The sequence below is a fragment of the Rattus rattus genome, chromosome 17 (assembly GCF_011064425.1).
Source record: "Rattus rattus isolate New Zealand chromosome 17, Rrattus_CSIRO_v1, whole genome shotgun sequence".
NCBI classification, from domain to species: domain Eukaryota; kingdom Metazoa; phylum Chordata; class Mammalia; order Rodentia; family Muridae; genus Rattus; species Rattus rattus.
In genome coordinates, this window is record NC_046170.1 from 47,941,942 (window position 1) to 47,968,417 (window position 26,476).

Here is a 26,476-nt window from a genome sequence, read left to right on the forward strand (position 1 = left end):
TTCTGGCATTTTAATTAAGATCATGCGGAGTGATGTGCTATAATCCTTTAACTTTGCATCTCAGAGTATAACTACCATGTAATTGAATTCTCCCTGATCAGAAAACCTGCTAGGTTCTTTGAAGCATTCCAAAGCATTTTTAGCTCTGTGTCTCTGCCAAGAAGTGCCTCCTCCACTCCTTCTTATGTGTTTACATCCCTTGCAGCCTGACTACCTGCATCAGACAGGTGACCTCTTATCATTGCCAAGCATATGGTTGAAGTGTCCAACCATAACTCAGCCAGGAAACTGCTTTCCACACAAGCATGGGGAACTAAGTTTGATTCCCAGGACCCACAGAAAAAGTCAGAGTGACAGTATGTACCTAGAATCTCCATGATGGGGAGGAGAGGACAGGAAGGTCTTTTGACCTGTTAACCCAGCCAAATAGGTGAGAAAGACAATGTCTCAAAACTAAGGTGAAAAAGAGATTGAGGAAGATACATATTAGCCTCAAACTTCCACACACACATGCAAGTGTGTATGCATGTACACACACACACACACACACACACACACACACACACTAGAATGGGTCCAGTGGATGAATGCCAGTCACTGTTCTGGTATGTCAGAGACTCCCAGCTGAGGTAGGAAAGGGACAAACAGCACAATACTCCTGCATGAAGTCTGTGCTCGTGTCCTGTGGTTTAACAAACCAGGCATATTTATTGTTTGCATTATGTGACCTGGGCTCAAATGCTTGAAATTAGCAATCTGGATTTTTTTCTTGAAACATGGAAATAATTTGCAGTTGTGTGAGAGGATTGCATTTGGACTGTGAAGGAGGCATGTGGGTCTCAGAGTGCTGTGTTGCCACTTTGTCCCTTGCTTTGGAGTGAAGCCGACAATGGCAGCTCTCTGGAATATGCCTCCTTCTTTGTCTCCATTGCGGACTCCATTCAGGCAGGTCCCAGTTGATGCTCTTTCTCTGCCACAGCCTGTGTTTTGTTCAGCTCATCCACTATGAGTTCTAGTCACAAGTCTTAGTCATTCTTTGAAAATGTGCTTTAGAAAGCCTTAATCATCCCCTTTATAAATGATTCTCAGGAAAAGAATCAGTATAGCAATGAGTTAGTAAGGTTTCTAGCAGGGAAATGCAGTCATAGCCTCATTTATCTGTCCTCAAAATGATTGGGCTGAGGGTAGTGACCCATGCCAGTAATGCTAGGGCTCTAGGGGAAGAAGCCTCAAGTAGGAAGACAGGCAGGGCTACTTAGCCAAACCCTGCCTCAGGCTAACAAACAAAACAAAACATAGAACGATGGTCTTTCCTCCAGAGACTGCACACAATTTGTGACAGTTGGCACCAAGCAGCCTGATCCTTCTCTTCTGGCTTGTCTCTGGGCCACATTCATTCTAACCTCAGGTTCAGTGATTCTGTCAGCTCCTGGAAGGATGTTTTATGCCAAGTGAAGGAGTTTTCTCGACACCTGAACTCACAGCCACTCCATCAGCACATGAAACTCTCATTACTGAGAGAGGCCCACCTACATCAGTGAAGAAGTACATGGAAAAACGTGTGAAAGGAAGCTGTCAGAGTGTATAGGGCAAATGACTGATGGAGGCCATTACTCCCACCTGCAAGCCTTTAGTTTCCAGAAATTTCCCCCATACCCCATTTGTTTTCTAAACCAAGATTTTAGGCAAAGGAGAAATTAAAAGCATAATTGACTGTGGGACAGGCAGCTGCTGACTATAATTGCTTATCTCCGGTCACTTAGGAATCATCCCAATGTAGCAAAAAGACTCATATGGGCAGAATAGAACAACTACGTTGTATTGGGGGAAGGGGTGACACGTATGTGTATAGACAGGTGTGCACTTATGCGTGCACACATGTAGAGGCCAAAGGATATCCTCAAGTGTCATTCCTTAAGAGCTTCTCACCTTGTGTTTCAGACAGTGTCTCACAGACCTAGAACTCACTAAATAGGTTAAACTGGCTGACCAGTGAGCTACAGAGATCCTTCTGTATCTCCCTTCCCTGTGCTGAGGTAATAAGTGTGTGCCATTGTAACAGCTCTTTCTGTGGGCTTTGGGCAGTCAAACTCAGGTCCTTATGCTTGCACAGCATTATTTCATTGACCAAGTCATGTTCCTAGCCCCAGAAAAGCATTTTAAACAGAAAGATTCCTTCTCTGTATTTAATCTCTTCTTGATTGTTTGAGTTTGAAATCTTTTTAAATTGTCAGGAAACTTGGAAGGAGAGTGTGTGTGTGTATCTGTGTGTATGTCTGTGTCTGTCTGTCTGTCTGTGTTTTTTGATATACCTTGGATTCAGCTTAGATCTGCTTCTGCCTGAAGTCTGCCTGATTTTTGTAGCCCCACAATGATACCTTACAGATTGAAAATTAGGTGAACCTTATGGCTTTCGGTGGTGCAGAGGTTTTGATGTTGCTTTTGCCAAAGTATAAGAAAGCTATGAGGGAGTTCCAGCCCCAGCTCAAACATAAACACCATAGGGTTTCAGGCTTGTCTTTGCTTCTTAACAGGAATGTGGGTGGCCGGGACCAAGTTTTTGAGTCTGTGTAGATACAGTGGAAGAGCTATTGCATCTCTGCTGCCCATTTAGCTAACTTCCAGAAGAAGAGACTCTAAGTTCATGAGAGGCCATTTGAGAAATGAATAACAAGGACCACTCCATACAGGGTGGACCCAACCAAGAAGACTCAATGGCACTCAAGCTTTAAGTAGCAGCCTTTCAAAAGGACCGGAAAGCTTGTGGAGAGTTGTTATAGTCACAGTGCAAAATATGAGGATAAGAGTAACCGCATTCCACCCTACGGCTAGTGGCCTAGACACTTTCTTGTCGACTTTAATATCACACAATTGCCTTTTGTTTGGAAGAAAGGGGTTTCAGATCTTGCCAACCATGGTAGACTTAGAACAGTGTTGATTTAAACACAGGGAACACTGGTGCCATCTGCTAAGGATTAGCAGATGAATAAAACTGTAGAAGACTCACTCCTTCAGAGAAGTCACAATTTGCACACACACACCACACACACACACACACACACACACACATACACATACACACACACCCCAAATACAAAACATATCTTCACAATTTAATGGCCCTGGTGTAGGGGTATGTATTATATGTCCTCAAATAGTCCTCCTAATAACATGAGAAGTAACTGTTTCCTGTTAAAGAGAGGAAGAAATCAAAGCTTGAACTGGAATTGGTTAATTGAGTTGTTTAGCCAGGTTGTTCTTTCTTGTCAAAGCTACACAACCACTTCCCAGGTCTCTGCCTTTGGCCATGACATCACTACCCATAACCTCCTGATTTTCCTAAGCCCCAGAATCTGCTGAGCAGTTCAGTGAAGCCTGTATACTCTGTACTCAGATTTTTGTTGTTGTTTACTTGGCTTTTCTCTCTCTTATTGCAGGACAAACAATTGCAGGACAAACATCTTGTAACTTTCCCTTCTTTTAACCCTCACAACAAACATGCAGACATAACCGAACATTTACTTGCACTGTAAATAAGTAACTGCCAGCCACTGCCTTCTTTTCAGGGTAGGATGCCCTGCACAGGTTCAAGCTGCCTGATGACCTGTCCTCAATGTTTGAGGAGCCAATGTGGCATCTGAACAGCAGAGGGGACCTGGGGAGAGCTGCACACCATTAGTCTAGTGTTTTCTCAAAGTGCTTTGTTTCTAGTGTAGACATAAAGCTTCTCATAAGATGGAGGCAAGTGTTACTGGCTCAAAGGCACAAAAGCAGAATCTCAGGGAGTGCTTCTCTCCTTCCTGGGAATGCCTGGTATCCCAGGGGCAGAGAAAAATAATTCAGCAGCGCAGTGTATGGTGCTAAGAGTTAAATCACAGTGAGGCTGCCCTTGTCTCTGTTACTATCAGCTGCCTCGTCTCTAGATTCCTACATTTCACAAAGGCCCACAAAGGAGAGTGGGTCCAGTGTGTGTATCTATGTGTGGTATGTCTATGTGTCTGTATGAATGGTGTGTGCTTCATTATGTGGTATGTGTGTCTACGTGTGTATCTATATACCACTGTGTGTGGTGTGTGTCTATGTATATATGTACCTATGTGTGTGACATCTATGTCTGTGTGTATGAATTCACATGTCTATGTATGGTGTATGCCTGTGTGTGTGTGTGTGTGTGTGTGTGTGTGTGTGTGTGTGTGGTGTGTTGGAGTCTGAAGAAGAAAGTCACCCTTGTTCCCTGAGTGAAGTCTGCCAAGAGATAAAAAACAGAAGAGCAATATTAATCTCTGGTAGGCAACTGGGTGAGATTTTGCTATTCCTTTTGCTTCTTTCTCATGAACCAACTGGAACTGCTTGTTTGTCAAAGACTACCTCAGAATTAAATTTTTCTTTTTAAACTGGTTGCTAATGGTTGCAGATTAACACGAAAATAGAAGAGAGTCCAGAAATTAGACGCAACTTCTTTGTCTTGAACTTTAAAAAAAATCCATAACTATCAGTTTATTTTTCCACCATATGAGAATATTCAAAGTAAACTCTTCCAGTAGCCCTCTGTTCAGTTTAAACTAATCAACAAGGTAGCCACAGATGGCCTCATATTTCCCATAACTGCACAGAATATTTAATTTCCAAAGAAAGGCTGTTGGATCATATTTTTGCTGCCTCAAAGCTTGAGGAGCAGCATGGGGCATCATGGGCCACACAGGGTGGCTCTGGACAAGGAAATATGTCACTTTGTCAGTTTATTTGTCCATAAAACTTTCCTTGTTTGATAGGTGGCTTGAAGGAGGTAACACATTGTTTTAGTCCTTAAATGAAATACCCTAAATGCAGAAGCTGCAATGAAGATTTTCTATTAAAAAGAACAAATTTAATTATCAGCATTTTTTCTATGTAAGACAATAATCGTGACAAAATAATATAGATGGAGAATTATGTTATTAACTATCCGAGGATTACGTTATTAACCTTAGATGGCTGTGTTCTGATAAGCATCTATAAAAAGCCAGAGATCCTGAGTTTCAAGCAGACAATGGTCAGATGCCGTGAATCAGCCCCACTCAGACTAGAATAGCTGAGGTCTACATGCCTGGCTAGGTCAGAAAACATGTGTTTTATCTAAGGAAATGAGACAATTACTTAAAAATATTTTCTTTAGCTTTAGTATCAACTGATGAATTAAACAGCCTTGAGTCATCAGAGATGTTCTGAAGAAAGTCTGCCCTGTCTTCCCCTCACAAGCAGACTTTCCGGTTTTTAATCAGACCTCAGCTCTTTGTCCTTTATTTTCTCAGGCTGTTGTGCTGGCCTGCCAGGGGAGCATTAAAAGCTGATAAATGCTCCCTTGCCAATGCTCACTCACGGGGCCGTATTTTATTGAGCAAGGCAGATTTTCATTTTGGAAATGAGGTTTTCCACATTGCATTACCAATGGCCGGTTGTGCGCAGTCACGGCAAGCAGCGGCATGGGTTTCATGGCTCAGAGGCTGCGAGCCGTGTGATTTACTATACGATGCTGAGAAATGCTGCTTCGTCCTCCAGTGATCCTCAGTAAAATGTGGACTTTTCCTTGCCTCTCTTTATCTGGGGAATGTGTTTCCTGTTATTGTGAAGACAATGCCTTTGGCTGTAAAGTGTTTATTCTTGCAGATACCTGAACAGAAAGAGCAAGTAAGGAACCCAGGTCCCCAGCAGTAGGACCAACCATGTTCCCTATCCCATGCCTAAAATGAAAAGCTAGAGGTTTCTTCGTTCCTGCCTGATAGCTCTTTGTTTGAAAATAAGATATGGAGAGATAATCTAGAGTCTTAGAATTTTATATCAGTGTTGGAAACAGTGTCTTACTGTCACTTATATTCATTGAGCTGTGCAAACTGGCTCAGGAAGCCGCCACCAGAACTCCAAAGCCTGACGGACTTCTGCAGAGAGCATACATACCACTGGATACTTTCCAGATGTTGATGTGTGTCATACCCCCAGTGGGAAGTGCTCAACGAGCTGAGAAAACCATTTTGATGTTCAGTGGTACATGTGCCTACCCCCGCTCCATATCCCTCCCCACCATCCCTCATCACAGAACTCCCCCAAACTCAGACCTGAAAACACATTCATCTTCCAGGCAAGAATATGACAGCTAGAAAGTGAGGATACTCTCTAAAACTCAGAAAGTAAGGACTCTCTAAAAATCAGAAGACAGTGAGAGAAGCGAAGCTGTGTGAGTTTAGGGAGCATATTACCTGATCACAGTGCCTGTGAGCCTGGATATCTGTAGGGAAAGAACATGCAGGAAAGGAACTCTCCAGAACACAGAGGGGTGCACTGTGGAGAGCTTCCCTGAGCAGTGCTGGCTTCTCTGCTATTCCTGCTGTTTGTCTTAAGTGTACTATTTCTGTGTCCTGGAATAGAAGGTGGGTGAAAGCAAAAAGTCCAAACCTGGACGAGGATGGATCTGGAGATTCTACATTGTCTCCACAGCTGCTGACCACTGCCTTCCGGTTATGAAAATCTAGTGTTCGTCAGAATCCACGCACTTCAGACCAACAGTGTCTGCTATAGTGTGAAAAGCGTAGCTGGCTGTTTGGTGCCTGCTGTTTCTTCTTTACATTTCTTCATGGTCAATTCTGCTCTTCCTATGTGTCCCGCCCCCTTTCTCTTCCTGTCTACTTGCAGAATCCTACTATGGAATCTTTGCTACTCATTGAGACATCACAGTCAGCTGTGAAATGTCTTCCCTCCCCCCACCCTTCCTGGTCCCCTGATAACATTGTTTGCAACTTTTCTTTTCTGTCTCATACTGTGTGTGTTAGACCTTTCTGGGGCTGAATGTGCACATCTGAGGTTGCCACAGTTTTGCTATTCGTCCAAGTCTATTGAACACACCTCTCTAGCAGTAGGATGTCTCCTGATTGAGTCATGATTATTACATAAAGTCCAGTACCTGAAGGTACTCAAAAGTAGCTGGACATAAATCCACCAGTACAGGGTGATGCCCTTAAAAAGGGTGATGAAGTTAGGTGTGATGGCACATGCCTGTCACTCAGGAGTCTAAACCAAGAGAAGCCTGAGAGTTCCAGACCAGTTTTGGTTAAGTAGTGGGTCAGCCTAAACATCACAGAAACTATGAAAGAAAGAAAGAAAGAAAGAAAGAAAGAAAGAAAGAAAGAAAGAAAGAAAGAAAAAAGAGAGATAAAGGAAGGAAGAAGGAAGGGAAGGAGGGAGGGAGAAGGAAGAAAGAGAGGGAGGAAGAAAAAGAGAGAGAGAAAGGAAGAAGAAAGGAAGAAAGAAAGAAAGAAAGAAAGAAAGAAAGAAAGAAAGAAAGAAAGGAAGAAAGAAAGAGAAAGGGAAAAGGGAGGAAGAAAGGAAGATAGGAAGGAAGGAAAGAAAAATATTCTTGGCAAGGAGATATATCCATAAAACAGGAGGAAATGACAAGTTATTGATCACAGGGTTGGATGACCTTATTTTTATAACTATAAAACGTATATGTGTGTGTATGTGTGCATGTATGTGTGTGTGTTTTTGTTGTGTGTATATTGCATTGTCCCATTCATGATATCTTATGGAAGTTTCATTCCTTCTTGAATCTACTACTGTTAATGAAATCTTCACTAGGCATCTATACAGAAAGATAAATATTTTTCCAGAGAAATCACAAATGACTAAATGGAACTAAAAGAACACAGGTGATGAGCTCAATGAACTGGGTGATGAACTTACCAGAGAGAAGTGCCCAGCTAATCCACCAGGCTAAAAAGAAGGAATGGTCGGTCACTCGTGTTCAGAAGGAAGAAGGGAGAATAGAAGGGGATGAAGAGGGTAAAGGAAGGAGGGAGGGAGAAAGAGAAAGAGAGAGTTGGTTTTATTTTCTATTATAACACAATTATTTTTACATGTCAAGATAAATAATCAAAATAATCTTCTGTTAGAAATTACAAATATTTTAATTAGGTTATAAGTATTTTGCTGTAATTAAATAATAGACATGAAAGTAGACTGGGACCATTGTCATAATTAGCAGAATTCCCCTAGGCACTTGGAGAGAAAGAGCTAGTAGGCAGATGAGCCCAGCGTTAATGCTGAGTCCACAGCTCAAGGGAGGCTCTCATTGAGATCTACACAGCATCCTCTCTTGGTCTCAGTGGTCTAGGCCTAGGTTCTCTGAAGTTATCATCCATCTTTAGTAAAACCAGTGGCAGCGATGTTAGGAAGAAAAATGAAACGGAATTTCAAATATGCCAGTGTGGTATATAAGAGGAGCCCACAGAGTTTAAACCCGGCAGGAAACTTTATGCAATTACAGGGGAAGTTGCTGGTATGTTTCATTGCTGTTGGGAAAGAAAATAACATTTCCTTTTCATGTGATTCATGCTTGTGTTCTAGGGACATTTTCCTACTGAGGAATTGCTTGTCTTTGCCCCAGGCTCCTTCCTGAAAGTTAGCTGATTCCCTGGTACCTGGGAATCTTCTGAGTGACCCTTTCTTTCCTGCCTAGTAACTAGCTCTCCCTTAGAACTTTAAAATATCAGGGCTGGGGATGTGTCTGACTGGTAGAGTGTTTGCTAGTATACACAAAAGCCTGGGTTCCATCCCAGAACCCCATAAAACAGGTATGGTGGCAAATGCTTATAGTCCCAGCACTGGGGAGGTGGAGGCAAAAGAACAAAAAGCCGAAGATTAGTCTCCACTACACAGTTTAAAGGAAGCCAGACCACAGGAGACACCGTGTCTGTCTGTCTATCTGAAAGTATATCCAGGGAATAGAGTTCTAAAGTGATTTCAAATCAACTCAAGCTGCAATTGGACACTTGAGAGTTTAATCATTCCCAGACTGAAGAGCCTCTTGTGCGACATGGAGAGCAGAGCCGTGCTGCGCTCCCTTGGATGTCCAGGTCCTAAGGATCGTTCAGCTGGCAAGTGGATGTGCGTGACTCTTGAATAACTCAGTGGATGGTCAGTAAAGCCTCAGTGTTCTGAGAGCATTTTGAGACCCTTGAAGTCTCGGTGTCTCGAGCCCATTAACTTGCAGGTGTGAGTGTTCCGAAAGCACAAATCTTGTAGGGATTTTCTTTTTAAGTTTTTGAGTTAGTATCACTTTTTCCCCTCTTCATCTGAAATTCAGTTCAATTTGCTATCTTTTATTTTACTTGCCAAGTATTATAGGCATTGGCAAGCTTGGTTCTGGAAACCTGTGCTCAAAATGAAAAGGAAGAATGGAGAATTCACTAGAAGGTCCCTTCCCTTCTGAAAAGAATGACTAATGCCAGCTATCAAGATAGGCATTAAATTTGTTTTAAATGTGTTGAATAAACATTTATTTGTTAATTGAAAGTTGATATGATCACCATTGTTAATCTATAGTATTAATTCCTATTAAAATTTTGTTCTGGAATGGGACACAGCTTATCTGGTAGAATGTTTGCTTATATGCATAAAGTCCTAGATTCCATCCATAACAAACATAGGGTGTGGTACTACATGCCTATAAGCCCGGCACTAGTTAGATGGAGGCAGGGGATCAGAAGTTCAGGATCAACTAAATAACAAGTTGCAGTCAAGCTGAGAAGCAGAAGGAGGTAGATCTCTGTGAGTTCAAATTCTGCATGGCAAGCTTCAGACCAGCCATAGATAGTAATATCCTCCTTATAACCACAGAGAGAGCGGGAAGGGGGACTCTGTTGTTACTCTATTTTTCTCTTAACTGCTGAGAGCTTATAGAACATCAGCTTTATGTTTTAGACCAAGGAAATTCAGTCACATTGTGAGACCTTCCCAGGGGAAGAAGCAGTGTTGTAGGGCTACGGAACTTTGACCCTCCCTTCAGAGTACTGCTTTTCCTGTACCTCTGTGTTTTAAGTCCTCCCAGGGCCATCAGGAAAAAGCTACTCCTGACAGACCAGAGGAGGTAGCCTTCCAGGGAGGCCACCAAAGCTACAATTTGCAGGAACCCTGAGCACACAGCCACTGCAGGGTTAATTGAAAGAGTGTTTTCTGAAAATTGGGCTATCAAGTCATAGATTCTAAAGTTGAGTGAGGATGGGAATTTGCTTCAACTCCCTTGTTTTGTTTTCTCTCTCTCTCTCTTTTTTTAAGAAACCTGTATTCCCCTATTCTGTTGAAATACCTGGTCAATGCAAACCAGGTGTGTTAGGAAATTCCTCTCTGAGTCCTTAAAAGATAGTATGTTGTGTATCTTTTTTAAAAAGACATTTCTTTTTTCCTCTGTAAAATCCAGGTCATACAACAAATAGAAGGAAACAGCTTTCCAGGAAATATCTAAGGAAAGGCAGTGAAAACACTCAACATATGGAGACTCATCACGAGTTTTATTTCTAAGTTATATGTAATTATTAATGATGACAATAAGAAAGTTTTATTATACAGACAATATTTGAGGAATAGGAACAGAAGCAGGAAAGGTCTTTCTAAGCTGGGAGGGTAGCTCAATTGGCATAGTGCTTGCTATGCAAACTTGAAGACCTAAATTCAATCCCCCAAATCCATGTGAAAAAGCTGTGTGTGACAGCACTGGCTTATGACTCCATCCTTGCAGAGACAGACACAAAATATACCTGAATATACATACATAAACACATACATTACATATACACACGAGGGGGATGTGTTCAGGGATTCTAGTTTATAACCACTGTCCAGTTGCTATGACAGCTAGCTAATCATGGTGGGAACACAGAACAGAATACAATTTATCATTACCTTTAAGTCCTCACTACCCTCCAGGGTATGAGATTAACAAACAAGACACACAACGTCAGGCTCTCTTGTTGGGAAGCCTCACTGGAAACTGACCAAGAGGAGCTTACGAGCTTTGCTTAATGATATCTTTCCTCCCCATCATGCCTGGGGATCCATCTGCTTCTCAACATAGCTGCTTATAGCAAGGCCATGGACAAAAAAGTAGAAGGAAGGGGCTTCACATGGGGCCAGCCTTCCTGCATTCTTCTCCTTGCCAGACCATCCCAAACTCTACCTGTGTCTTCCTAGAACCATAGCACTCCTAGGGCCTTACATCAGTGCCCTTTCTGGTAGCATCTCACTGGAAGGAAGTGGGATGCTAGAAAGAGTTGGGAGACAAGATCAACTGGATCAGATGGGAGGCATACGTCACGCCTCTCCAGTAGCTAGTGTGTACACCAGTCTTGTCTGTCTTGATTCTTCATCTGTAAAATTACACATATGATATACTTTGGAAAGTATGTTTAATGTATTGGAAGATATACTGACGTGGACTCAATTTTCTCCTCTGTACCATGGATCAAGTCATCTTGGCTGCAGTGGTGTGAACATTCTCCTTTATCATAACCCCTCTCCCTCTTCCTCTCCCTCTCCCCCCATCTCTTGGTATGTCTGTGTCTGTGTGTGTGTGTGTGTGTGTGTGTGTGTGTGTGTGTGTGTGTGTCTGTGTACCAATGGATTTTATTCAGGGTTGCTTACGGGAGTGTGGGCAATTTGCTAGTGGCTACACCACTAAGAAAATATCTCTTACTCCTTCACTGATAGATTCCTCTGTGTGTGTGTGTGGCGGGGGGTATGGACAGGCCCATTCTCGTGCATGTCTTATGCAGGTAAAGTCAGTGGATATAAGTCATGTCATGCCTGGATGAAAGCATTGCACAAAACTCCACCCCTTATTCCAGATCCTACAGTCTTTCTATATCCCCTTCTGCGATGTTCCCCGAGCCTTGAAAGTAATGATGCAGATGCCCTGTTCAGGGCTGAGCACTCTATTATTCTCCACACTTTGACCAGTTCTGAGTCTCTGTAGGAATTGTTAGCTACTGCAGGAAGTTTCTCTGACCCAAGCTGGCAGTGGCACTGACCTATGCAGGCATAAACACCTAGAAGGCAGGTTGACAGCCTTTGCCTTCCTTTAGAGGGGGGTTGGGATGATAGGGGCCATTGACGTCACCTTGGGCCCTGCTGGATCTGATGGATGAAACCCCTGTCAGAACCTGCAGGAAAAGCTGCTTAGGTCACAGCTGTGCTCGATGGGGCTGCTGACTGAACCCCTGTGTCATTTTCTTGCAGGTGGACTTGGGCCTCCTGCGATTCGTTACTGCTGTGGGGACACAGGGTGCTATTTCCAAGGAAACCAAGAAGAAATATTATGTCAAGACTTACAGAGTAGACATCAGCTCCAACGGAGAGGACTGGATCACCCTGAAGGAGGGAAATAAAGCCATTGTGAGTTTGGCTTCTTCCCCTCCCCCTCCTCCTCCCCTTTCCCTACCAAAGTCTTCACATGCATGATCAATTTTTATTTGTTTATATGGGGATTTTTCTGTCAGGCCTGGTTTATTTTTTGAATTAATTTAAAATGAAAAGTGCAATTAGGGATTTAAATCTGACCAGAGGCTCATGTTCCCAGATCCAAAGGCCAGGAGGAAGTTACACAGATGTTAGTAAAAAAGACAGCATAAGCTGAATTAAACAATAGACTCAAGAATCACCTTCAACCCCAGGGACAGACAGTGTGCAACCTAACATTACCCACTCAGAAGTTCCTGATGGTTTTTTTACTTCATTTATTTGGGTTCACCCTGTGTTTCTTCACTCTTTGTTCATACATCTTTTTCTCTTTCCCTCTCTGTAATGGGCTAGAGCCCTTTCATCTACCCCCCAGTAGTCACAAACTCATTTACAAGTACAATTGGCTTTCTCTTGTAAGAACAGAACAGTGGGCATTTTGCCGTGTTCTTTTCAGGTCACACAGATAGCATGCTGCCTCCTCACTTGGAGCTTCACCCAGTGGGGCAGCTGAGCCCAGCCTCAGTACACTTATCCTGCCCTCCGTTGTTTAGGAACAGAGGTTCCTGAGCCCTCAGCTGGACCTACTTATTTGAAGTTAGTTATACTTGCTCTGATTTATTAATCAAAAGATTTTTGAGCATTCATATTTGATGTTACTCAAAATCAAATGCTTGAGGGGCTGGAGAGATACTCAGCCAATTAATTTCTAACCACACAAGCCTAGGGACCTGAGTTCCATCCTCAGAACCCATGTTTGATAGATAGATAGACAGACAGACAGAGTTGGGTGGGTGGATGGATGGATGGATGGATAGATAGATTGAGTGAGTGAATGAGTGGGTAGGTAGATGGATGGATAGATAGATAGACAGACAGACAGATAGATAGATAGACAGACAGACAGACAGACAGAGTGGTGGATGGATGGATGGATGGATAGACAGACAGAGTGGTGGATGGATGGATAGATAGATGGATGAATGGATGGATGGATAGACAGACAGAGTGGGTGGATGGATGGATGGATAGATAGATAGATAGATAGATAGATAGATAGATAGATAGATAGATAGATAGATAGATAGATAGATAGATTGATAGATAGAGTGAGTAGATGGATGGATGGATAAATAGATATAGATAGATAGATAGATAGATAGATAGATAGATAGATAGATAGAGATAGATATATAAACACACATACATACACATGCCAGTGAGATGGCTTAGTAGGTAAAGATGCTCACCCATAAGCCTGTCAACCCAAATTCCATTCCCAGGACCTAAAGGGTGGAAGTAGAACAACTAACATGTACCACACATGTACCTATATATAATAAATACATACATAAAATACATAGATAAATGATAGATAGATAGATAGATAAATGATAGATAGATAGATAGATAGATAGATAGATAGATAGATAGATAGATAGATAGATAAATAGATTATTTTTAAAGCAGGGAGTAGGGTGGGATGTGCTTGTCACCATAGCCATGAGCTGTGGAAATAGGAGGATCCATCACACTCCTTGTAGACCAGTGAGAGACCCTGTCTCAAAAAACTAGGTGACTACTGTCTGAAAAACAACACCTGAGGTTACCCCTGCCCTTATATATGTGTTTATGATCCCATGTGTATGCATGCATGCGCGCGTGTGCACACACACACACACACACACACACTCTGCAGGGAGGCCCATTCAGTTCACGTGGCCTCAGCTTACTTGAACACTCACAGTCTTGGCTAGAACTGAGGAAAGGCTCTGCAGATATGAAGTAAAATACAAATAAGGACTCCCTTGATCAGTGCCAAAATCCCTTTCTCATGGAGGGCAAACAAGATGAAGGCAAATAAGTGCAGGGGAGCAGCTCCTCTGTGGGAAGAGAGTTCCATGGAAGACTCCGTGGATAGTACAAGGGCTATGAAAGATTGACAACATGGGACCCCATCCCTACCTGGGAAAGAAAACCCCCTCACATCAGGCCTTATGGAAAGGACGCAAGGTAGTGCTGCCCCGAAGTTTCATGACTTGATGTTTTAGAGCATTGGCAGCCCTGTACTCATAAGCGCTCCTGGGCCGAGAGGATAAAAAAAAGCACGCAGCAGGGATGAGCCTTGGCATATGGGGTCTTCACTGAACCTAAATGAAACCAGAGCATCCAGATGACCTCTGTTCCTGCAGCCCTGCAAGGAAGGCTCTGGTAATAACACCTGAGAGATCGTGGAGAGTCACAGTGCTTGACACACCCGGTACCACAGAGAACTGCTATTTTTTTTTTTTACTTTATTTGGATGAGGGAATGTTAAAACAGGGTCCCTCTATGTAGCTTGGGTTGTCCTAAAGCTTTCTGTGTAGACTAGGCTGGCCTTGAACTCAGGAGATCTACCTCCCTCTGCCTCCTGAATGCTGGGATTTAACACGTGCATCACAAGCACCTGGTTTAAATACCGCTGCCGTCCTCACCCATAACTGACCCACAAATCTACAAAACAGAAGCTTCCACTCTTATCTGAGGAAGGTTTTTGCCAGAACATTCCCTGATATCGTACAAAGATCCCGTAAACAACGCAACCACATTCCACATGGTCCCAAAGGACATGCACAGGCACCTGCTTTTATACCAGGCCCTCCTGGCCTTTGTGGCCACATGCCTCATTGTTCTTAGAATCAAAGTACCCATTTGTACCTAGAAGCAGAAGACTAGGAGTTTTCAGTTAAAAGTCATTTATTTTTAGTTTTGCCTCTGACCACCGAAGCATAATTTTACCAATAACTCCTAAGTATTAAAACCACAGATGCATGACTAAGAACATCTGCCAAGGGACCAAGTAAGCAAAGAGGGCAGGAAACTGAGGATGTGCTCAGTGGCTGGAGTGCTCGCTTCGTATGCACAAAGCCCTGGTGTCCATCCCAATTACCACATAAGCCATGCGCAAGGTACATCCCTGAAGTCCCAGCTCTTGAGAGGTAGAAGCAAAAAGATGAGGGATTTAACGTCATCTTCACTTAACCAGTGCGTTCAAGGTTGGCCAGGGATGCAAGCAACAATGTCTGCAAAAAGAAGGAAGGAAAAAGGGAGGAAGGTATTTGGCTTAGGGTTGTATCTGAGATAATGAGCTAGAATTTCAAAAAGCCAGACCTAACCCAGGACTCTAAGAGCGGTCCTTCAGGGAGTTACTGGGAACAATGATGGTAGGAGCTCCTGTGGGACGTGTGCAACTGTGGCTCTTCAGGTAAAGTTAGCAACTTCTCACTTTTGAAGATGTCAGCATGTGTCCTTTAATAAATGTCATCCTGGTGACAGTGCTTTTAGAAGCTGTAGCCACTCAAGAATACATGATTGGGGTGGTATTCTACGTTGGACAGGGTTCTCTTTGATTACAGTTATTTGGGAAAATTGCATGGCAGGTTGCTAATGGCATGCCAACCTTGGTAGAAATAAAAAAAACCTGCTAGAACTGTAAACAATTTCTACAAGCATTTGTGTACATCTGGGGATTTGTTTCTAATACAGTTTGTTAACACTCTCTCTCCCATCTAGATCTTTCAGGGAAACACCAATCCCACGGATGTTGTCTTTGGAGTTTTCCCCAAACCACTGATAACTCGATTTGTCCGAATCAAACCTGCATCCTGGGAAACTGGAATATCTATGAGATTTGAAGTTTATGGCTGCAAGATAACAGGTAGTTACCAGCCTGGAACTTTCCCCCTTGAATTGATGTAGACTTTTCCATTCAAGGAGAATTTTTCTCCTATGTTCAAATATGAAGGCGACATCTGCTCATATTTATTTGGTAGTTAAGGTCTTTATCAGTTACTTTTCTTGTTAGTGTGACAAGATACCTAAGAAGAAACTTAAAGGTTTATTTTGGCTTGCAGTTGATGTGAACCCAGTTCGTCACAGCAGGGAGGCATGGTAAGCAGTAGTGGGAGGTAACTGTTTACTTTATATCCAAGCTAGGACTCAGAGAAGAAAGAAGTCAAGGTCTTCCCTCAGTGACTCACTTCCTCCAGTGACATTCTACAGCCTAAAAATGTTATGACCTTCCCCAAAAGTCCCAGCGGCTAGAGATGAAGTATTCAAAAACATGTACCTGTGGGGAACATTTTATACTCGAGCCATACGGGCCCGCCCACTGGATGTAGACCTGTTGTCTAGATTCAAGTTCTACCTTAACTCATCAGCCGTTTGCCAGGTGATCTACTTGAATTTCCCAGGCCTGATTTTCCTCTCCTGGATAACAGCCACAGATCTGAGCCCATATTGGCTACCCCACATGGCAGGTAGAGAGATGGACACAAACATTTAGCATTTAGAAGGGCAGGGTTTCTGTCAGTGTCCCCCTTTCTACTGAATGGTCTCTGATAAGGCACTGGCCTCTGCTTCTTGGGTTGGCAGCATGCCGATCATTAATATTGGGTCCTGATAAACTGCTCTGAGGAAGCTCCACACTGGCTTTTCTCTTTGCAGTGTTGAAGTCCAGAGGTGGCTACACTTAAGGAGCTTGACCTCAAACAAGGGCACTTAGCACCCTAGCAACTCTGTCATGAATTTTTCCTCTATTTTTGATGACTCTATATGTATGTTTCTCCTGGGGATTGAACCTGAGGATTGTGCACGGTAGGCAAGCACTCTACCATGGTAGGAACTGCATCACCACTTCTTAACTGGGTATTCTAAGTTAACTTGTGAACATTTCCGGTTTGTTCTTCAAACAGTGCTTGAGAAGCCCCCTTTATATTAGAACAAAAGGCTATTCCTATTTATGGTGAAAATGATGATATACACTTAGCTCTTGTTAAATGTCTGGGAGAAGGTAAGGCTGGGTGACTGGAAATCAAGGTGTACCTGTAGTGAGGCTGGCTCTAGACCCAAGGACTTCGAGACTTCTGTAAGGTCCTTATTAACTGTGGGGTTGTCCTACATTCTGATGGACAGCAGCCATGTTCCAATCCTTTTCCATGAAAGTAGATATGTTACAGAACTTTCTTTTGAAAGCAACAGCAGCATACATGTAATCATCATATTTCAAAAATTAAAGACCATAGGAGTTGGAGAAATGGGCCAGTGGTTAAGAGCAGCAACTACTCTTCCAGAGGACCCAAGTTCAGTTTATAGCTCCCACATGACAGCTCACAAGTGTCAGTTCCAGGGGATCCCATGCCTTCTTCCTGCCTACATGTGGCACTGCATACATGTGGTGCAATACATATGCAAACAGGAATACATATAAAACACAGATGAGTCTTTTTTAAAAGACTGAAACACAGAATGTGTGATTGATTCACTAAGAAGGCAGTTAAAACTAAAACAACTTCCAATCTTCAGTGAACCACTGTATTCTGACTGTGTTCTTAGTTAGAACATTTAATTTCTCAATTCACTTTATGCTTTCCCTACTAAATTTGATTATTTAATTTAAAAAAACTGGCTTTTGAAGGGAAAACATCCCGCTGGGACTTTCCCATCAGAGTGGAGGTGCTGTGTTGAGAAGCACATGAAAAAAAACCTCTGCAGAAAAGTCTGTATTGGAAAGTAAAACTTTCCTGATCTGACGTCAGAACCGAGCTTTATTCGTTTCCACTGTAGCACAGACCTGTTCAGTGTGTGACAATTCGAGACTTAGAAAGTTCAAGGTCTTGGAGACAGGGATTGGGTAGAGGGACATTTGGAGGAGGGTCAGGCACTGGAAAGTCAGATGTAACCTTGTTTTTATTTTTGATAATATATAAATAGAAGAACATTCTAGGGGACTTTACAGCATTCCTAATTTAGGACTCTGCACATAAATTCATAGGAATAAAGCCACATGAGGTCTGGGTGGGAATTTCTGGTCCATTTCTCTAACCTGGTCTCATGTCACTACCCTGGGATTTTATTTAGAAGGGAGCTTCATAAAGACTCCAAATTAGTCTGAACTCTGAACTCTGACTATTCAGTCTCTTAAGATTTATGTTGTGTCCTTTTAGTTAAATAAAATATTTATTTGAACTCAAATCATTCTTTTTATTTTCATAAGGACATCCCAGGAGGTAATTCTAAGAATTTGAACCAAAAAAAGAAAGTAATTTATTAGATTTTTAAAAAATAGTAAGATGGACTGTTTATTTATTTAACAATATCTAAAGTAGTTTGTTCTATTATTTTCAACACAGCTTGTTTTGTTATTTTAAGTACACAGTTGGGTTTTGGTTCTTAGTGGTTTTGTTTTTCTCTCTAGTGAAATGGCTGTAATTTCCCAGAAACTGACCTTGGCAGGTTTTTGAAATAGGGCAAAATGTCATTATGATGGTTACACAGCCAGAAGGGTCATGCCTGGCTCAAGACTGTCCACTCCGTGAGTGCCTGACTGCAGGCCAAGACCCTCTGCATTTCAGATGTACAGTTTCTGGTCTGTAAGATACCTTGATGAGCTGTGATGAGGATTCAATGAAAGAATATTTATAACGTACTTGGCTCTTAAAGTGCTCACTAGACGCCCCCATACAATAAGGCAAGGACATTGCTCACTAAACAGAATGCATGATAAGCCCCAGGTAGAGCTAGAATGTGTGTGTGTGTGTGTGTGTGTGTGTGTTTGTGTGTGTTTGTGTCTGTGTCTGTGTGTGTGTGTGTGTCTGTGTCTCTGTGTCTGTGTGAGTGTGTGTGTGTGTGTGTGTCTGTGCATGTCTCTGTGTCTGTATGTGTGTGTGAGTCTGTGTGTGTGTGTCTGTGTTTGTGTGTGAGTCTGTGTGTTTGTGTGTCTGTGCATGTCTCTGTGTCTGTGTATGTGTGTCTGTGTCTGTGTGAGTCTGTGTGTGTGTGTCTATGTATGTGTGTGTCTGTGTCTGTAGTGTATGTGTGTGTATATAGGCTGATGAAAGAGTAGGTCACCAGTGTCCTATTGCACTAGACAATGCAGGAGAGCAGAGCCTGGTCACCATGCTTTCTCTACCCCATAGGCCTGTGGCACCATAGTGTTCAGTGGTTATTTCTGAATGAAGAAGTTCTGATTCTCATACTTTCTGACAAACAAGCAGTCTTGAACGTTCAGCCTCTTTTTATGAGGAGGCAAGTCCTAACTCAATCTAACCATTTAAAGAAACTAGCAAATTAGAAAACTTAGGACCTAATGAATCACTTAGTTGACTTCCAAAGTCTCTAGAGTTTTGGGTTTGAATCTAGGTTTCACGGTACAGAATTCTTTGGAAATAAAGCCATCTTAGAGATCCAGAGAATATGATGGGGTGTTTCACAGAAAGCCATACACTCAGGCAAAATACCCTACTTTACAGGTGATTGAGGAAGGAATGTTCTCCTTGTTTCTCTAAAGCAGCTGCATCATTTGGAAAAGGGGTTGGGGAACTGGAAAGATCGCATTGGAGGACTTATGCCTGTGTTCTGCTCAGTGGTGCTCTCTTCTCCTGTAGTCATATGCTCCTGTCAATCAAAGATGAGGGCAACCTTTCCAGACACCACAACACTCTTAGGAAACTCCCCAAGCTCTCAGGGGAGGCCAGGTGATACCTACTGGGGGCTATTGCCATACCTATTGGTCACTTTCTCACTCTGGAAACTTATTAACTGGATGTGTTCAGTTTGTCTTTAAAGGTCAAGCATAGAGATCTTATGGTAAATTAATACCACTAATAATAGCCACACCAGACAGACCACTTCCCATAACATCATCTACTTGTCTCTTTCATCCAGGATTGATTGTAAGGTTTCAAAAGGGAAAAAAAAAAGTGTTGCCAAACACAATACAGAATCCCAAGTTAAGCTTGATGTGGCTTAAAAATGATAATTGTTAGTGAACATATTTCCCATTACAGAATCTTGGACACACTAAGAATTAGTCATTGTTTCTCTGAAATTCCAATCTAGTTGGATATCCTATTTCTTGTTCTGTTGTTTATTTGCTTGTTAAATTTAACAACATGGGCAAAAGTGCGTCTAAGCCTGCCTACCAAGGAAACCCTGATGCAAACTAGCATCTCATTCAAACCTTGAATTAATTGTTAATAGAATTCTTCTCCTCATCATTGTTAAAAAGCGAATTATGGGCTAAGTTGAGGAAATAGCTCAATCAGTAAAGAATTTGTCTTACAAGCCTGGGACCTGAGTTCAGACTCCAGAGCTCACATAAAAAGCCCTGCATAGTAGCATACAGTTATAATCCAGAGTAGGACGGAGGAGACAGGAGGCTCTCTGGGGGTTGATGACCAGCCAGTGTAACCTAACTGATGACCCTCGGGCTAGTGAGAGGCCTTGTCTCAAAAAACATCAAGGAAAGTACAAGATGGTGTCCTTAGTTCCTCAGACACATGACCACAGATGCACAGTATGAATCTTATAGTTTCCAGTCAAAAGCAAATCAAAGTTCCCATAACTGTTTTTCAGAAGAGTCATTCACAGAGAAATGTCGGGGAATGGCTCAACACTCTGACTTCCAACTGAGTGTGGACTAGCTTTCGCCATGTCTGGGCAAAGAAACAGCCCAGAATCTCTGTGTAAGAGAACGGACATCCATCTGGTGCAGTCTCTGTTCTGCTTACAGCATCCACGTTAGCTGTGTGTTTCTCAGATGGTAATGTCTGAGCATCACCTTTGTAAAGAAGCCCGTTGGAAGTCAGGCAGGTGTGACCACCGTAGCCAATAAATGGGACTTCTGTTTTTAACATAAGAGTTTCATAGTCCTTCAGCAAATGGTTTTGTTTAAACCTTTAAAAATAATTTCCCATTGAGTTTATTCTTGGTTTCCAGATTCCCACCCAGAGCAAATAAGCCGGGCTGAGTTACAGGAAGGTGCCCCGAGAAACAGCAGCTGCTTTTGACTGTTGTAATACATTGATTCATTCAGCAAATATTTGTTGAGGATGACAGTGTGCAAAAAACAAGCTCAGCAAGTCTCAGAAAAACAGAAAAATATGACTTGTTTCATACCCTCAATAAAATTAAGATCTGGCTTGGCAAATAGCTTGGTTGTTAGTATGCATGCCCAGCTCATAGGAATCCCTGAGTTCTGCACCCAACACTGCAGAGACCACATGGCAGTGCACACTTGAAACCCCAATACATAGGCAGTGGTGACAGAAGAGTCAGGAGTTCAAGATCATTCTCAAAAGTGAATTGAGGGCCAGCCTGGGACATGAGATCTTGTCAAAAAAAAAAAAAAAAAAAAAAAAAAAGCAGGAAGGAAAGAAGAAAGGAAGGGAGGGAGGGAGGAAGAAAGGGGAAGGGAAAGAGAGAGAACATCATAAAATTTGAACTAGCAAAAGACAGTTATCTAAAAGAGTAAATACGTTTGCCAATACAAGAAAAAAATACAGATCAAGTATCATAAGGCACACCAGAAAAAGAAAAGTGTGTTTAATTACAGACTGGATATATCGACTAAGCTGAATAATATTTGAAGATAAGTCAATGTTTTCCACAAATTACATAGTGGAGAGAGCAAGATGATAGGCGGGTCTAGAGGAGAGAAAGAATGAGACAAAGCCCTACCCCCACCCAGGGAGGAAGTGCTTCATCTCTCTGGTATCAGTGAATATGCAAGTGAGGAGATGGCTTGTGCAGTGTTCAAAGCCTTGCTTGCAAACCCCGAGTGCAGAAGAGAATGCTCCAGAATTGTAGAGCTCATGAAAACAGGCGCTAACCCACACTTCAGGTCAGTGAGGCTGGATTCTAATCACTTAGGGTGGTTATACTTTTTATATTGCTATTTTACCACATTGTGCAGAATGGAATTGTTTCAAAGAAAATTAGGTTGTCACTCTTTTTTTTATTATTATTATTAACTTGAATATTTCTTATATACATTTCGAGTGTTATTCCCTTTCCCGGTTTCCAGGCAAACATCCCCCTCCCCCCTCCCCTTCCTTATGGGTGTTCCCCTCCCCACCCTCCCCCCAACAGTCTAGTTCACTGGGGGTTCAGTCTTAGCAGGACCCAGGGCTTCCCCTTCCACTGGTGCTCTTACTAGGATATTCATTGCTACCTATGAGGTCAGAGTCCAGGGTCAGTCCATGTATAGTCTTTAGGTAGTGGCTTAGTCCCTGGAAGCTCTGGTTGCTTGGCATTGTTGTACATATTAGGTTGTCACTCTTATATGTCCTTAATTGAACTGTATGGTTTTTTCAAAAAGATAACTTGGTGTCAGTTATTTATTAAGCAGTCAACCAATCAATCAATCAACAATGGACACTCAACCTGTTGCTACAGAAGATATAAAGAGATCGATCATGTATTCTATTGCTCTTGCTCTTGGGCATCTTATAGTCTATCTGTGATTACAAGACTCATAATCCCACCCACAGCATATTTCTGTCCCAGCTAGAGCCACTTCCTGCCTGGGCCATCACATTCCCAGGAGGGCAATCACCCCAAGTAGGCAGAAGTTTCCATGACTCTTGATCTGCATCTTGACATTTGAAGAGGCTGTGCCTCAGAAATCAGGAGAGAGGAAGCTGAACATCTTGACCAAAAGCATTGATAAGAAATCTATCTACTGGATGTGAGGGAGAATTGGTTAACTGGAATATATTAGGTAGCTGATATAAATCCAAAATGAGATGCCGGCGTTTGAATTCATGGGAGGCACACACATCAGAGGTGCTCATGCAGATGGGTGAAGACGGAGGGACAACCTCAACTGTCATCCCACAAGTGCAGCCCACATTTGTTTATTTGTTCTGAGACAATCTCTCACTGGGATTGGGAGCTCACCAGTTCACCTAGGCTGGCTGCCAGTGAGCTCAAGGAACTGCTTATTTCTGCCTCCCCAGTGCTGGACTACCAGTGTCAGCTACCATGCCTGATTTTAAAATCCAAGAGATCCAACTGAGCTAACTCCCCAGCACCCAAAATGTGATTTTTAAACCTAGACAGAAATTCTTTCTTGAAGTAATAGAGAGCTAGCCCAGAAGTAAATTTTAATCACAGAATTCAAGTGGCATTTGTGGAATAATGGCAGAGGTTGTGCAGGCTGGTTTTAATCTCAGAACTCAAAAGGCATATTTAGATGAGCCTCTGTACGTTCCAAACCAGCCAGAGACGCTGTCTCTAACATGGAAGGTTGGATAGAAGAGAGGGAAGATAGGGGCTGATAATGTAGCTCAGTTAGTAGCATGATTGCCTACCGTGCACCAAGACCTGATGTTTGCCATCTATTACACCACATACATTGAACGTAGTAGCACATATTTGTAACCCCAGCACCCAAGTTATAAAGGTAGCAGAATCGAAAGTTGAAAGTCATCCTTAGCCTCAGCTACTTATCAGGTTCAAGGCTTCGTTAAACTAAAAACACAAAACTATAGGTCTTGAGGACAGTTGGGGGTGACGGTTAAGATAAGGTGGACACTGAGCTCTCTGCACCTCTTTCTTTTTCCGTGCTGAGCCAGGCTCTTCCTTTGTCACCTCCTTACCAACTTCACTTTGCTTCAGCAATTTCTCGCTTGGGAGTATATCTCCTTAAGTATCTCTGACCACATGTTCCGTCGTGAACCACAAATTCCTTGTAGGCAACACTTGTTGAAGTGGGAGCAACTGCTAGGAACAGAAGAGACTGGAACCTTAGACTGACATTAAACTTAGGAGAAGTAAAAAGCATCCGGGGAGGGGTGGCAGTGATGGTCTGAATCAAGATTTTCTTAATGGGAATATGAGTCTAAGGACAGTAGAGACCTATAGAAGAGAAGACTCTGCTATTGTAAAGGTACAGAGACTGGAGATATCATACAAATGGATACAAGGTTATGTTTTCTTTCTAATCATGGCATCTCTGAGAAAATAACCTCAGCCCATCTATTTCTCCCATCATCTAGATTACCCTTGCTCTGGAATGTTGGGCATGGTGTCTGGACTTATTTCAGACTCCCAGATTACAGCATCCAACCAAGGAGACAGGAACTGGATGCCAGAAAACATCCGCCTGGTGACCAGTCGAACCGGCTGGGCCCTGCCACCCTCACCCCACCCATACATCAATGAATGGCTCCAAGTGGACCTGGGAGATGAGAAGATAGTAAGAGGTGTCATCATTCAAGGTGGGAAGCACCGAGAAAACAAGGTATTCATGAGGAAGTTCAAGATCGCCTACAGTAACAATGGTTCTGACTGGAAAATGATCATGGATGACAGCAAGCGCAAGGCTAAGGTAAGGCCATGGGGTAGGGAGTAGCCACTGTCTGGAGACACTACCTGCCCTCTGGCTCACTAGGAAGTCATTTCTCCAGCCCAGGGCAGACGTTAAATCCTCCTGTCCTGGTATTTTTATGGTGGTTTGGTTTTGTGTGTGTGTGTGTGTGTGTGTGTGTGTGTTCATGCACACACATCTGTTCACATAAACATAAAGCACCACACATATGAGTGTGAAGGCCAAAGGTCACCCTTGGATGTGATCCCACAGGAGCCAGCCACCTTAGTTTTCTGGAACAAGATCTATGCCTGTAAGTCCCATTGATCCTTGTATCTCTACCTCCCAAGCCTAGGATTGCAAGTGTGCACAACTATATTAACTTTTTGCATAGGTTCTGGGGATCAAACGAGGTCCTCATGCTTCCATGGCAAATGCTTTACCTGATAATGTATCTTCCAAGCCCCTTCTCATGTCCTAGCAGAAGTCAGGCTTCCCAGGGAAGCACAAATTTGGCTATGTTGTCTTCTCAGTAAGCTCCCGGGATCTACTGGGTCCACCATTCTAGCATGAGGGTTACAGATTCAACATGCCAAATCTGGCATTAACTTGGGTGCTGGAGGATCTAGTCTCAGATCCCATCACTGCAGAGCAAGTACATTCTCCCCAGAGCATTTGTTTGTTTGTTCATGGTACTGAAGAAAGTGGATGCAAAAAAAAAAAAATTTGCCCTCCCACTGAACTGCATCTCCCCACACGGTTTACATTTTTTCTTTGTTGAGATAAGTATGTCAGGAGACAGAAGATGGAGGATCTCTGTGAGCTAAAACAAAAACGACAGAAACAATCAGCCTGGGTACATAGTGAGTTCTAGGCCCAGGTGGGTTACAGAATGAGACCTTGTCTCCAAACAAAAAGATAAAAAACAAAACAAATACATCTTCAATTGTGATACAGCATGCATGGAATTTACCATCTGAACCTTTGCATGCATACATCAAGACAGTGACTTTATAAATTCACATCTGTGTCCAACTCTTCTCCAGATCGTTCATCTGGTGAAGCTGAGACTCTGAGCACATTCAGTAATCCCTCTCAGCTTCCCCTCCCATGAGTCCCTGGCACATCACCACTCCACTTCCTGCCCTGTGGCTCCAACCACCCTGGAGCCTCCTTTAAGCCAATCTTTCAGTTTCTGTGCATAATGTAATAGTGAAGAATCGTGGGTCCCAATTTCCTTCGTTCTGAGAAAAGAATGCTGTTCTGCCATGTGAATAACCACATTAATGTATACATTCACTGCCGAATTAATGTATACATTTACTGCCAATGGATACTAGGGTATTTTTTTCTTTTCAAATTTTAGCTATTGTAAACAATGCTTAGCAATACTCTAATGAAATTGGAACCTCTTAAGACTCAGTCACTCCTTGCTAATCTAATGAAAAGAGAAGGCGATCTCAGTATTACTGTATCCCAGCGTTCACAGAATGTGGTATAAGTTTTAAACCCAGAAGATATGCTTTGGTCACTAGGTTTCACTCAATGTTGGCTACGTTTATTTGTACTTCCTGAGCACACCACATTGAGTTGGAAAGGGTCCCAGGAATGTGCTTGGGTGGCCTTAAGTGGATTTGGGATGAAAATGAGGACCCGCCCCCAGGTTTTCACATACCCCAGTGACACTTCTCACACCAACACATTTGGCCTTTGTTCTGGGACTTTCTAATTCTACCCACCCAAAGCTGCTCCCTGATGGGTGAAGACTGCAGCTCATTGGCTGGGACATTCTTTCACTTTACAACCAGTGTAGTAAGGCCATGCTGCCAGCTTCCCTCCCTCTAGATATGTGACTTTGAGGGTGATACCCTATCTTCCAAAGGCTGCAGGTCAGCGATGGAGCTCCTAACCACTGACTAAACCAGTGTTCTGGCTGGGGAAAGCCTGTGTCCCTCCCTGAATTAACTTGTGTTTTCTAAAGCATTTCAGCATTGCATGTGGCTACTTACTTTCTTTTCTGAGATGGGGTCTCATGTAGGCTCCAACTGTGGCTGAGTCCTAACTAACTGGGTAGCTGATGTTGAC

At 42.7% G+C, this 26,476-nt stretch overlaps 1 protein-coding gene across 1 annotated transcript in view; it reads left to right on the plus strand.

Annotated features, from left to right (window-relative positions):
- The window catches only part of Nrp1 (neuropilin 1), a 146,617-nt gene that overhangs the window by 86,193 nt on the left and 33,948 nt on the right, over window positions 1–26,476 (plus strand). The window contains 3 exon segments of the mRNA XM_032887401.1: window positions 12,043–12,198; window positions 15,814–15,958; window positions 24,081–24,425. Coding sequence (XP_032743292.1) covers window positions 12,043–12,198; window positions 15,814–15,958; window positions 24,081–24,425 — 646 coding nt within the window.